Source organism: Cebidichthys violaceus, unplaced genomic scaffold, assembly GCF_023349555.1.
Source record: "Cebidichthys violaceus isolate CVI_PGR_0920_01 unplaced genomic scaffold, fCebVio1.0.p SCAF_8, whole genome shotgun sequence".
In the NCBI taxonomy this organism is placed as follows: Eukaryota; Metazoa; Chordata; class Actinopteri; order Perciformes; family Stichaeidae; genus Cebidichthys; species Cebidichthys violaceus.
In genome coordinates this window covers 8,665,131-8,679,875 of record NW_027176964.1, presented here as the reverse complement: position 1 = coordinate 8,679,875, position 14,745 = coordinate 8,665,131, and the positions used below count along the sequence as shown (strand labels likewise).

The following is a 14,745-nucleotide window of genomic DNA, read 5'->3' as shown; positions in this document are numbered from 1 at the left end:
GACCTCACACTGCTGTCTGCTGCATACACACAAAAACCTTTTTTTTAACCACAAACACACACTCCCATCTCATTAAAAGCCTTATCTGTGTGCACATATGGTAAGATCAATGACGGCTCAGTAATTAATAGCATGTACCCGCCTTGATAACCTGCTGAAAGAGGCGGTGGGCCTTCACTTGGAGACAGCGAAAGGCAGATCCACATCGTGTGACGGGGATTTAGAGAGAAAGACACAAAGAGAGCGGGAGGGAAAAAGAGGGAACATAAGAGTTTTTAAGAGCGAGCGGCTGAATAGCGTGCTTTGAGATGAACTCAGCAGATTGTGCTAAAGTCCGCAATGACGTGCCGTTCTCCTCCTTTCCTGCACCTTCACGTCTTTATTGACTGCATCTCATTTCTGCCTTTCCTCCTCCTCCTCCTCCTCCTCCTCTTTTGTCTGTTTCCTCCTATTCCCACATCAAACTGGCATCTTCCTCTCATTCACTCTCCTCCTTACCTCTATTTGTGCTTGTGTTTCTCTCTCTCTCTGCTCATCTGGCCTTCCCATTCTTTGTCCACCACCTTTTTTTCCCGCTTATCTGACAGGCTGCCATTTTAACTCAATGTGCCACAGAATGAGCGGAGTTTATCTTTTTGTTCTCGTCTTCCCCTTGATGAACACTGTTGCTGCATTATGTGCGCGTCAGGGATAGATGAGAGAAGGAAGAGGCGGGAGGGGAGTTTCATAGAAATGGACGGCCTGGCTGTATTCATTCCCCAATTAAATCTGTCTCCTTGTCTTGTTCTCGATCACGCTCTTCCCTCCAATTAAACCTTTGCATGGAGTGTGACCAAGCAGGTGAGCAGGTGTCGTCTGAGTTGCTGGCGGCTCTGAAGCTCCATCTCCAGACGTAGTGGTTTGAACAATGGGATTGAGATGAATAGGTTTGGCTTCATCTAGAGTCTCATTAACACACAGTGTAAACAATACAAAAGGGAAAAAAAATAAAACACACACAGAGCAGCAGATGGGAAGGGCAGCATGGGCAGCAGTAATTTGTTGGAGGAAGATAAGAGAGAGGAACATTATCTTTTCACATCTCACATTTTACATATGCCGATTTGTAAGTGCCTGAATGATGTATATGTAACTCCTCTCAATACATGAAGTCTCCTGAATTAAACCAAATGATTAATCTCACAGATGGTATTATGATGTCACACCGTGTTATTATCTTTTAGAAGAGTCAAGAGCCATAGTCATTAGCATCATGGACAATATCAAAGAGCCATACATGCCTTTTAGTGCAGGTTGCGGCTGCCACTCTGCACTGCGTTAATACAGCCGATAACGCTATCCCTAGCGACTGCGTCAGCGAAGCACCCACCCTCTAGCTCCCCCTCAGATAAACACTGTTAGCTCTGTCAGCACTGTTGTTTGTACTGTTAGCAACGTTAGCTGCAAGCCGCCAACTCACCGTCACCATGTTGAGGCAATAGATATGCTCTGGTTTCGAATTTAGTGAGAGCACTTCAGCCCCAAAGGTACAAACAAGTAGGAGCAGAAGATAGATTAGATTAGATTAGATTAGATAGGTACTTTATTAATCCCGCAAGGGGACATTTTTTTGCTACAGCAGCATTTATCGGTACAAAGAAGTAGAAGTAGAATTTTTCCAACTGACCTAGATTTTTTATTTTTTTTTTGCAATCGCTGTCACCTTCTTAATGAAGTTATGATAAGAAGAGTTTAGGAACAAAGACGACACCTCCATGTTTTACAATTTCCTGTGTATATCTGCATTCATATCTGCATATTCTGCATACTTTCCTTCTTATCTCTCACCTTGGATGGGAGGGATGAAGAGAAGATGCCTCATTGAGATGGTAACTACACCTCTGACATCCCAGCTAGATAAGGGTTGGTCCATTTCTTATTACAGTATTTCATTATAGTTATTTTTCCTGCTGTCAACTTTGAAATTACAAGTTTAGATTCAACACTCATTTGCTGAATTCTACGTCACGCCACAAATGCTATACAATAATGGCTTTCAAAACTATAAGTAGTTATTTTTGCTTGATCAATTCTACACAAGATACAATTTGGAGACTTATGATGCATGCCATATCAGAACATTTTTATTTAATGTCCATGTTTTCAGACTGACCGAGTTTAATAGAAAAGCCAACCGTAATGTATTTAGGCAAGGTACTAAAATATGTACAATAAGCCATTGTGATAAGGTTGAGACAAAATCACACTTCTCAGGCTCAGGTCAAGAAAACATGTTATACATCTGATGAAATAAACTACAGTATACAACACAAATATTCATAGTAGAAATGCTACTTTTAAATTCTATATACGATAACATTTTGAAAATAGCACAGTTCCAAAGTATTTTACATTAAAATAATTACAAAAGTTCTTAAAAGTACATTAAACTGTCAAAAATGCCTTAATTGCTTGAATAATCAAGATAACATTTCTGTAATAGTAGCACTCTCAGTACTAGGTGAAGAACTATTAGCTATAACTCACTGAAGCTGCCCGCATCAAGGATCTCTGCCGCTTCACTTTCCAGCAAGTGGGCTCAGACACATCTGAGGGGAAAAAGTCCCGGTGCTGCAGCCTACAGGCTTATTGAGACACCCGTAGCAGAATCCCTTATTTTCCGGTCTTATAGCTTAAATATCAGCTGATGGAGAGCCAAGCTGTTTTACTCTGTGTTGAACTGTCGAGGCATGGAGGCCAGACAACAAAACATCTCTCAGCTGTGGTTAAGAGGCTTGGGAATCTACAAAGAAACTCCACCTTAAAAAAAAAAAGCAGTCTTGGCCACATTTTGATATGAACCAGAGCCATTGCTTTCCCCTTTGTCTTCTCATCTTTGTGCTGTGGAAAGACCACCCTGACAGCAAAGCACATGGCAAGCCCTTTTAACATTAAATCAGTAGGATAAACTAGTAGTAGATGACTTTTACTATTTTGTACTATTAATATTACAATTGTATTTTAGTTATCTGGAATTAAATTCTTACTAGTTACAATTCTAAGCTGCCATATCAATAATTTCGACTAGTATAAAAATTCTTGTTGAAATCAATAATTAACATTTCCATAAAATGAATTGTAGATATCTTTAATTAGAATTGTTACTAGTAAAAATTACATTATGGATATGTAGGCTTGGAAATCTAACCTGTCAAAAAGCAATTGTTGATATCTGCAATTTCTATCACTGCTAATTGAAACGGCCCAGCAAGAACCTTCACTGACCCTTCACCTCTTTTACATCACACCTTTGCATCTGCACACAAAACATGGAGACATCTTCCTATACATAGTAATCTGCTGAAATGGAATATTTGTCTTTTAACCAAAAATATCAAACCTTAACATCAGTCTCAACAACACTCAACTACCGAGAAGAACTGAAAGCTTATCTTAAAATCCCCATCCCCAGTCCAGATGTTGAATGCTATGTGCAACTGTGTTTGAGTTTCCTTAATTATTATAACAACTATATGATTTGATTTTTTTAAATGTAATCACATTTTAAATTTCTCTGCAAACCACTTGCTCGATTTCTTTTGAAATGTGCACTATAAATGACTTTACTTGACTTAACTATTAGACACTTTTTCCACTGTCACTGAATGCTCTGGCAGTCCATGACAGCAATTCTTCAGCGTGTGACTCAGTAGACAGACTGAGACTCAAAGAGTGAGGGGCCGATGAAAGCAGACAGAAACAGAGCGGCAGACATGGGGAGACGGTAACGGAGCCATAGCCTCGGTAGATGACCAAACCAATCAATGGTCTCATCTTCCTTTACAGCCCGATCACAATGGGACATTTTCCACCGGAGCGGAACAGCTTGAGAAAACAAGCTGTGTGAGTGGAGCGGGAACAGGCTTTAAGATTTCAATTAGGAAGTTTAATTAACAACTCTAGAAGTTCCCTGTGAAGTTGGGGTTGACTACGGCGCCCCCTGGTGAGACATGTCATCATCAGTCCTGCAAAAGGGAAGACTCTACTGGTGTGTGTTTGTGTCCGTGCACTGAACCTTTAAACATGAAAGTGGACTACAAGGCTGACACTTTTAATCTAAACAGTGTTAATAGATTGATATTTGCCCAAGAGTAGCACTTGATTAAGTTCAGGGATTATTCCTCTTTGTGGCCTTATTGAATTTTAGTTCCTTAATGGAAAAATGCATGGCATGTTCCACTATGTCAGTATGTCTAAAATAATTTACACATTCCTTCTGTGATTGCAGGATATATTTTAATAACATTGGAATGACCTACTGCAGATTTCCCTCCTCTTGTAATGAAGAATTTTATCTACTTGTGTCTTTTCTACCTAATCACATTTCCTCCAAAATGGAGTTGCAAGAATAAATTGAGTCTATCTCACAGAGAGGAGGAGAGCAAAAAAGTCAAGCACCCAACTGTTTGCTTGATTCAATAAGACATGGTATTTAAAACAAAACAAAATCCTTGTGCTCTTTGTTCGCTCCATGGTGCTTCCTACGTCACAGCAACTTCTTAAATTCCTTTCTACATGAGAGTCTAACCGGGGAAGAAATGCATGTTGTTTTTGTTCTCTGGAGAAGCTGAGGCGCATAACGCACTCGGCAGAGCATCTGTTTCCAAATTAGAATCACCTTAAACTGCCAAGAACATTTGTTTATGTATGAGTTACTATCTGCATGTACAGCATTGACATGGTTGTAGGTACACCAAACTTTCCCAAGCCCCATTTATGTTTTGAAGTCTCTGCAGCCCTGCTCTCATATGTTGTCAGAGTTTGTTTCTGTCTCTGCTGCAGTGCAGGATAGGTAGCTCTGCTGCTCCTCAGGGGATATGAACTCCTCTGCTGACTGAAAAAGTTTTTTTTTTTTCTGCAAGAACTCTAGAAAAAAAAACAAAGTTTGCAGAGCTGCAACTCAGCTAAACTGGAACAATTCCCTCACCCCTAACTTTGCTCTCGATGAGGCAGTGGATAAAGGTGAAGATAATTGGAGAGGTGGGTCACCTGGAGGTGAAGCAGACAAAAGTTGAACAGAGAGTTCACAAATTTAATCCTCCCAGCTGGTGTCTCTGACCATGTCAAGGTCTCTTGCACGGTACTAATGACCCCTGTGACGTATGTGACTCTGCAACGAGTGTTACGCATTAAGGTTCAAAGACTACTGAAAAACTACCCAGAATGACAAGAATACTGTATCTCCTTTTTTGTCTTCTTACTGGAGCAAACATGAAACATCACCATCCAATAAACCATGCCGACAAGAACATTTAGTCTCATACAGTAGCATCCCATCGCCTGGAACGAGCAGCGGCGCTCTCAGATGAACAACCCGAACATCTGAAGCTATGCTAGGGAATTTAAAGCTTAAAGTAATTTAATCAACAAAAAATAACTTTATTTCTATTGTGATAGTGACACACTAGTGCTGGAGAAATTATTTGTTGTTATGTCTAGGGGAATTATTACTGACACCAGCCTGGCATCCTCTGGACTGGTTCACTTCATTCAGGTAAAAAATATGAACACAAACAGAAACTAAACCAAATCCCTTCAGGGATGAGGGTTATTATTAATTGCTATTCTGCAGCACATCAGTTTTAATTGATATTTTTCTCGGCTGGTCATGGTGGTGGTGATTAACTGGTATAGTACATAAACACTGGTTTTCCATGACATAGTTCTGTTGTTTGTACTACACTTCATTATTCCCCCTGAGAGAAATTCACCAGCTGCATTTGACTCATCCTGATTACTTTGGAAGCAGTGGGTAGCCATTGCAGGAAAATGTCTACTAAACATATATGTTGGCGTGAATGAAGCCGAGCACCCAACCGAGGACATTTAAAGTCCACACCAGGGCTCCAGTTGGGCCTGGAGGAGCCTCCTGCTGTGAGGCGACAGTGCTAACCACTGAATCGTGCGCCGCCCACTGTACAGAGACCAGCCAAATAAAATTAAGCACATACGTGTTTGGAGGTTGGTGATGACGGTGCCGCTGGTGAGGGGTCCTTTGGTGGCGTAGAGGGCTACAGAGTAGGTGGTGCTTGGCTTAAGGTTGGACAGCTGGTGCTCCTGCTTGTTTCCTTCCACAAGGAAAGTATCAGCTGTCACTGGAAAACACACAAGGAGTATATGTTTATCGTACATCTTCTGACTACATTAAATTGTGACTGTTAGAAAAAAGCTTCAGCATGGGAAAGAAGTCAGATCTGAATCTCAAAGCCTGCCCTAATTGGCCTTTGACCTTTGGGGTCCTCTTTCAAGTCGAAGAACTTCTACACTAATTATGCTTTTGGTGAAATATGCCTTTGGGGACAACTCTGCAAAAATGAGGCACACTTTCCATGTCTTTTGCTCTAAAATACGGCTGAATACTGAATACAAGACTGACAAAACACCATTCATCGCTTATCTTATCTAACTGCATATTCCAAGAATCAATTTAGGTATTTTCATGAATTTAAAGGGGGTGATTACATATGAATTACCATTGAGTTACCAATATTTAATCCCAGTCTCTGCTTTGATTATGAAAAACAGTTGATTAAGAAAATAATTGTGTAACATAAACAAGATTTAGACATTTAATATAACTGCTTTTGTGTCTCACTGACAGGATCTTGTTCAGTTAAAGAGTTTTAGTTCAATGAGGAGAGCTGCATCAACTTACCAACATGAACCTTACACTGGATTTTTTTTTACCTTTCACTATGTGAGATGTGTAAACAGTGACAGTGATGCTGCTGAACAAACCACATTATGTCCGTGCTACACTACTAATCTATTTTATATGAAGTTTAACTGACTGACACCATGATGGTTTGGATTTTATGTGGGTGCTCCTGGTTGCCAATAAAAATCTATTTTGTAATGCAGGACAGTACTCAATAGAAATATGAGATTTATTGACCTTGAGTTAATACACTGACACTCATGGGATTTGTCCACAACTTTACATTGCGCTTCTCCAAACCTTTGCTGGGGCTGCTTTCTGAGTATGTGTCCAGCATAGAGATACTATCTCTGTATCTGATCTGGCTGGAGTCCAGTCAGTCGGGGTGTAACATACACATCGACTCTGGGAGCTGAGTGATACGGATTCCTTCTGGATAACTCAGGGCATGGTTTTGGCAGTGGGGTCATGTGCAAATGAGAAATATGCTTTCCATAACTGTTTCTCCAGTCGGGTTATAAAAGTCAGGAGAGAAAATAATAGTTGAGTTCAAGTGTCTTTAAACATTTGACTGGTGAGTTTAAAATATATATGCAAATATATATGCAAAAGGATGATGATGATGATGATGATGATGATGATGACAACACCCCGTTGTTTCTTTAGAAAACACGACTCCTTTGAAACTTTTTATACTTTCATATTTCAGCACTATGTCAAGTATCTTTATCTGCCGCCCACTGTAGGCTTGGCAGTCATCCACACGGTTCAGGGAGCAAATTATAAATTGACTCTGAGGGGCCAAGCAATATGGCTATCTGTTACTTATCTGGATATGGCTGTCAGACAGTGAATGCATGGGTTGCATCAGAAACGCATGCTGTGTGAAAACGGCAATGCTGGTGTCAAGGTTTAGTGGTTCAACGGAGCATAATGAACTTCCCTGAAAGCAAGACATATGCATCAGCATTGCCTCAAAGCATCACAATGATCTCGCTTCTTGTTGTAAAAACCTTGATGGTACCTGACGCATCACCACACGCTGCACCTGAACGACCAAAAACAAATCTGCTCATTGTGCTCCGACTCTTCAGCCTCATTTATACCTCTCTAAAATTTAAATTACTTCATTGTTCAGAGAGCTCCTCTCAACAACAAGTCAGTAAGTAAACATTTACTTAAACAGTGCCTTTCATACCCAAGGTTACGAAGTGCTTGACGAAACACAAACATGACGCATACAGATGACGGCATTAATAAAAAAGCTGATGTGTAAGAATGTGATTCACGTCCCTGTTAAAATAGCTGGCAACCAATGTAAGCAGCAGCGCTATAGTGGTGATAAGAGACAGGCAGATAAGCAGCTGAACTGCTCACTATTTGTGCAGTCATCTGACATCCCACAAATGGAGGCATTAAAAAGAAAAGGGCGTTGATGATTTTATCCAAATGCTTTAATTCGTCTCATTATTGTCCTTTGGCGGTGGTTAATCAACTCATCCATTCATTATCTAATAAACAGCAAATGCCTCTAAATGACAGTTTGGATAACTCACCCTGGTTGTATGTGAGGGTCAGCACGTAGTTGTCCACAATGGAAACAGGTGGATTCCACCTCAGCAGGGTTCCTTGTGGAGTGATGTTGAGAGCTGTCAATTCAGCCGGCATGTCCATCGCTGCAACAGAATACGACAACAATAAGAGCCCTATGTATTGACAAAAACAACAGCCGAAACGTGCTCTCTCCAAGAGATCAGTTTTCAGGACATTTCTGAGAAGTTATCAGTGACACTTGGCTAACATGACAGCTAAGGATCAGCCACAAAAGGTCCACTCACTGCAGGACAGAATCATTGTTTGAAACGATTTATCAATTACCAAAAATCGTTAAATAATTTTACGTTATTGGACTAACAGATTGATCAACCAATTGATTCAGGTCTAATGCTAATATTAATAAAATGAGTAAAGTTAACCGGCTGAATGCTGCAGGATTTCTTATTCAATTAGTATCCTTAAAATGAAAATAGAAAAAAGTTTCAGAAAAACTCAATTAGTCTGAACAGCATCTCATTTCACAGTTATTTTGGAAAACTACTCTGCAATTAATTTGTACACAAACTATGGAGCTGTGTTATAGTATAGCTTTCATATGCAAATATTTGTGGTTTTTTTTTTTACAGTGTGTTTTTTACAGTGTGTCATACAGTGTGGAGACATAAACTATCAATTATACCTTAACAATTTTGAATGGAGTACTATTTGAAATGGAAAACCATTATTCAATCCACATCTTGGTTGTAATTATAGAAGCTCAGACACAGAAGAGCTTTGCATTCATACTGATTTATAATGACTCTCTTTGCCATTTGGATCACTGTTTCCTCAATTCTAACACACATCAAAGAGAAATTATGCAGTCAAAAAGGCTGTAGAGAGTCTCAGATATTCTCCCGAGCCCACTGTTTCCCCACCCTCTTCCTGATTTCATTCTCAGACTGCTGGACATGCCAAAATTGAGTTTGAATTTAATTATACCTTTAACCTCAGTGTTTCAACCCCAATTTCTCCTCAGGCGTGTTATTGCAGTGCGGTAGCGAGCGTGGCAGGAGAACACAGAACACTGCATGTGCTCCAAAGCTCGGCCCAGATGAGGTAATTAATATTGCCCTGCCCTCATCAGAATAAAAAAAGAACTGTGCTCATTAGCACAACCAAGTGAGTTTGGGTCTTTCTTATCTCTACCATAGATGGACAAACCTGATTAAAATCATTACTTTAATTGCAGAAAGGTTTAAGTGAATTTAATGGAGGTTTGCCAAGTCAATTAGATTGGCAATGGAGATGGAGTAGCGATGGCCAATAAAGAAATAAAATAAACAGGTCATCCACTCTCATCAGTCCCAGTGATAATCCAATCATCACTCTCCATCTCCTGATTGCACCGGTGAATATCAGATTGAGCCAACTACATCACGCTCACACTTGGATCTGTATCTGAAAGTCAAGCCCCGGAGCGTAAGATCCAGGACAAGAGAAAAGGTTTGCATTAAAGCCATATGTCAAAAGTGTTTTTCAGCAGTAACTCATAGTCATTCACATCGAAAGCAGCACTGAAGTCAAGCAAGACAGTCATCTGTGCTGAGGTGGTACATGTAGAGTTGATATCTTCTAAGGCATGCTGAAACTCAGAATTAAGGCCATTGACAGAAAAAAATGTGACTGTATACTAGTATCGAATACTTTACTAAGAGCAGGAAGAATACTAATTGGTCTGCTGTAATCCCCATTGAATGTACTTCTACTTTCCATGCCTTTCTTTCAGGCTATGGTTAAAAATGTGAGATACAGGTCCTGGGATGTAATCAGCTATAATTCATATTAATTTACCATCAAGGTTATCCAGTCCAGACTGTTTATTATTTGAGATGAGAAGTCTTTTTTATCTCCTCCAGTAGTAGTGGTTTGAGGTTAAACCAACAATTTTAGTTCTTTATGATAAAATCTTCAAATCTTTTCTTTAGAGAATAAGCCATTTGAGGTATTCATATTATGTCTTAGACCGTCAACCTTTTCAGTAAAGGGATCATTGAGATATTTAGCAATTTCAAGGGGCTTTGTAATGAATGCACCATCTGATTTTATATTGGAAGGATTATTTGTTTTTATTTAAAAGTATTCCAAAAATGTCTTTTTTGGAATACTTATTTATTTAAATCTACTCTTTCTTGTGACCTTGTTTCTGAGTCCACGCTATTGATTCTATTGAATAGAGTCTCTTGATTTTATTGCCGCACTTTTTATTTCATCCAGGTGAGCCATGCATGTACATTTTTTTTGTTGGCGCATGTTTGTCAGCAATAGTTGGTAACATTTCTTTGAATGTTCATAAAGCACACCTGTGTCTGTCACTAAATATACTTTGCCGCTTTTTTTCATAGTTTTCCTAGCTATGGCCACTAAATGATGTCAACTTAAATACAACAGGGACGGATATGGCCCGAGAGAAGTGCTCTCTGGCATCGGTGTCAATATGGTCAATGCATGAGGCTGCTGTTGGTAGGCTAGGTCATCATCTGAGTCAAATGCATGATTACATGATGCATGCTGACAACAAGTAATCTCTTTTTCTGAGCAGAGGTCGAGGAAAAGCCAGTCAATGTAACGTTCTGCCTAAAAGTATATCTCTATCAGGATCAGTGACTTTCTGAAGCATGGCACATATATCATCAGTGTATTGTATATTAAACCTTGGGGGTCTACAGAACAAAACCCAATAAATACTGGTTTGATGTGTGGTAGGTGAACTTAAGAGCTGGGGGGCTTTTATAACTGGATTTAACTGGAATGTGGCTTTGTACATATATATCAACACCTCCCCTCATGTCAGGTACGGCTACTTTAGTCATTAACTGAGACGTCCAAATGTGTTTCTGAAATATCCATCACATTATATAATCATTTCTGAGGGGCATCAAGAGATCTTGCACTATGTACATTAGACTACAGATATTAAGGTGTGCAATCCATAAACCTTTCTTAGGTAAACCCAGAGACATTATTAATGCAGTTACATTAAAGGCACTGTTAAAAACCAAAGCAGGTCAATTCAGTTAGCCTGGGTCTGACCCCTGGGCTGAAAAACCAGCTAGTCCTCCCTTAGGCTGGCTCTATAGCCCCTCTCTCTGGCAGCTCAAAGTCGATTTCTCAGGAAGAAGGTCTAATTAGTATTTTTCTTGATCATTTGATAACTTGATAATTCATCTGTGTATAAAAATACAGACCAATTTAGGGATGTTTACTAATATGATGCTTAAAAGAACTTATTTATATTATTGTAATCCTTACATTCAAAAGTGGAATAATATTTAGTGGTGAAAGCTATGTGGTTGTCTGATGACAAACATCTAGCAAGTCACGTCTGACACTTGAAGCTGAAGGTATCAGAAATCATCTAAAGGATCATATTGAGAAGTCCAAGTCTCCTCTTTGACTGCGGACCGAACTTAACTTAATGTTAAATTCACAGGCTGACAGAACAAGCGGTTACTCAGCTTTGAATGTCTAAAGATCCTAAAACAAGTAATTAAGATTTTGATCTTCTTAAAAAGTATAACTGAGTGATTCGTACTATGAGTCCCGCTATTTCAAGCTGGATTATGACAAGCAGTCAGCTACCGCACGATTGTTTATTGACTGACAGACTTATCACTCTGATGGTCTTTGTGAAAATCAAAGACAATTGACTTCTAACTTTTTAGAATCAAAAAGGTATAGAGTGTTTTTTCCCTCTCCAACAAACAGAGTGTACAGACATCAGCTTGCACTGCACGTTCACTAAGTAACAACTAACAGATTGTTTTGTAGTTTAGCTTGCTCACAAAATGAACGTTGATACACTTTATAAGCCTGCTAACGGCTTTGATAACAACCTTGATTTTATGGGGGACAATTGGGCACAAGAAGATTGTAATGAATGGAGATTATTAAAAGTCCCATATTGTAAAAAAGGGGGATTTTCATTATATTATTATAAAGCAGGTCTAGGTGCTATATAAATGGTGTGAAAGAATCGAAACGATCAATCCTCGGAAATATGTGTTTATAGTGTGCATTCTTTATCTAATATCTTTACTCTGTTATTATAATTGTATATATTGTGTATTGACATGTGCATTTTTTATATTAAATTAAGATTTTTACTGTAACCTACTGCTGCTCTGTAACCTATTGCTGCTTGCAACAAAATAATTTCCCCTCGCGGGATCAATAAAGTTACTATCTATCTATCTATCTATCTATCTATCTATCTATCTATCTATCTATCTAAATATACACACAGTCCATATTCAGAAACTGTTATTCCTAACAGTTGTGATGTTACAACTATACAATACATGTACAATTTTACAGTTCTTTAAACATTCTAAATGTGTCACAGTTTATTTCCGGTTACAGTTTAGGTGAATGACATCAGCTGACAGAAAGTAAACATGGACCCAATGTGTTTCCTAGCACTACAATCCTGTTTAAATGAGAATACAAGTATATTCAGATGGACAGTGTGAGTGTTTTTTTACATTAAGGCATGTAAATATTAAAAACCCCAAATACAAGTTTGAACCTGGAAATGAGCATTATATGTGACTTTTAGGGGGACACTGCCGCACGATATTTTAGCACTAATAGTAATAGTCAAGTTTTCTTCAAGTAAATTTAGTTAAACTTTGTTGATGTTAAATGTCTGAATCAAACATCGGAAAAACTTATTTGTATTTGTGCTTTGCTGAATATGGTCATTTTACGAACCCTCAGCTGTGACAGTCGACCGTGAGGTCAGTCTGCTGTGTGCTGTGTCCATTATGTAGACCACACTGCAGCAGACAGTACAGTTAGGGAGACACATTGGGCCATTTTACTCCCCAGTCTTTCTCTACACCCCCTCTCATTACTGTGGAAGCTGTACTACCTCCTTGAATAAAAAAGCAGGTTATCAGTGTGAGTGTGTTCTCCACTCGTAGCTACACTGTGAGCGGTACTGAACTTTTAGTTTGTGAATGTACAGTACTGTACTGTATTTGTAGAATATGAAAAAAAAGTCAGGAGGACTAAATGGTTTCTCTTCCAACTTAAGTAATACTTTAATCCTGATACTTTGCTAATGAGCATCGTTATTAGCACTCCATTAAATGGACCTTCACATCATCTATTTAGTGGCAACCCTCCGAAATTCATCTTAGATTAGCGGTACCTGCTGTGTTAGCACAATGCAATATGGCTCCCTGCTTTTTCGTTCCCTCTGACAATAATTGATTACGGAAGTCAAGTAAGTAGCAATTCCAGCAATATTCAAGTCATTACATACTTGGCCAGGCAATGCTGGATTACTGTTCCAAATCCCCTGTTCATGTATTGTTGTTGAAAGCGGAATTAAAAAGTCCCTGGTTGGGCATTGTGCGACGTGAGAAAACTGTTATTTACCATTTCTAACAAGCTTGACTTTGGAGTTATGTTCTTTTCAGGCTATTACAGCCCCGACAGCTCTGCTTATTGTAAGTACACAGGGATTGTTAAAAAAAAGAAGCTGATGATAAAGAAGTGAAGAGGAAGAGCAAGACACACGAGAAGGTGAGAGACTCTTTTGCTTCCTCTTTTCTCACTGGATTGCTGGTGAATTGGGTCTCATTGGCATGCAAACACACCTCCTGCTCCCCTTTTCTCCCTCCCATCCTGGGCTCTCCTTAGCTCTCTTGCTTTTTCGTCTCCAACACACAACAAAGATTATTATGCATAGCACTGGGAGAGTGTGTTAATCTTTAGTTAGTGGAAGAACGGTGTCTCGTTCCGAATGCTGTTTACATGCATAACTTGTGATTTAGTGCTAAGTAAAGAGTCTGAAAGCAAGGGAGCTTGAGATTTCTTACGTACATTGATGAATCGGGAAGAAATTAGTGGAGAGAGACACCAAAAGAGAAGATTAAAGAATGGAAAGAGATGAAGCAGAGAGGAAATGGAAAAGGGAGACAGAAAGATGGAGGATAGAGGAGAGAAGGATACTGGGAGAAAGAGAGAGACGTAACGATACAGTGGAGAGGTGAGGCTTAAGTATAAAGAGATAGGAAAGAAGGGGAGGGAAGCGGAGATATAGAGGAGAGTGAGATGGAGCTGGGAGTAAGTTACCAATTACTGGGTCATGGAGTGGACAGTTTCATCTATTGCAGCAGTAAGGATTGCACCTCCTGCAATGTCAGCTGTACCCTTAGATTTTGTCTGACGTCTGTGTCTGTTGCTCTTTCTGCCACATACAGTGGATCCCAACGCGCAGCTATTCTTGTTGTATAAAGAACAATTGGTCTGAGAGTCTAGCGGACAAGAGAGGGATTCTTCATTTCATCCATGTCCCACCCCCCCCTCACAGCGTGATGTTTATTAAGAGAGTTGTAGTCGAAGGTAGAGATGAATGTGGTTTTTAATACAATGGGATTTTTCCTCAGCAAAAGAGAAGAACATTACGCAAGCACATAGAAAGCAGATCCCAGCATTTAGCC

At 39.4% G+C, this 14,745-nt stretch overlaps 1 protein-coding gene across 2 annotated transcripts in view; it reads right to left on the bottom strand.

The window, feature by feature from the left end:
- The window catches only part of tnr (tenascin R (restrictin, janusin)), a 162,022-nt gene that overhangs the window by 19,199 nt on the left and 128,078 nt on the right, over positions 1–14,745 (bottom strand). For both annotated transcript variants that reach the window (XM_068738269.1, XM_068738270.1), the window contains 2 exons: positions 8,254–8,373; positions 5,991–6,134 (listed from right to left, as the gene is read on the bottom strand). In XM_068738269.1, the coding sequence (XP_068594370.1) occupies positions 5,991–6,134; positions 8,254–8,373 (264 nt within the window). The remainder of the gene's footprint in view (positions 1–5,990; positions 6,135–8,253; positions 8,374–14,745) is intronic.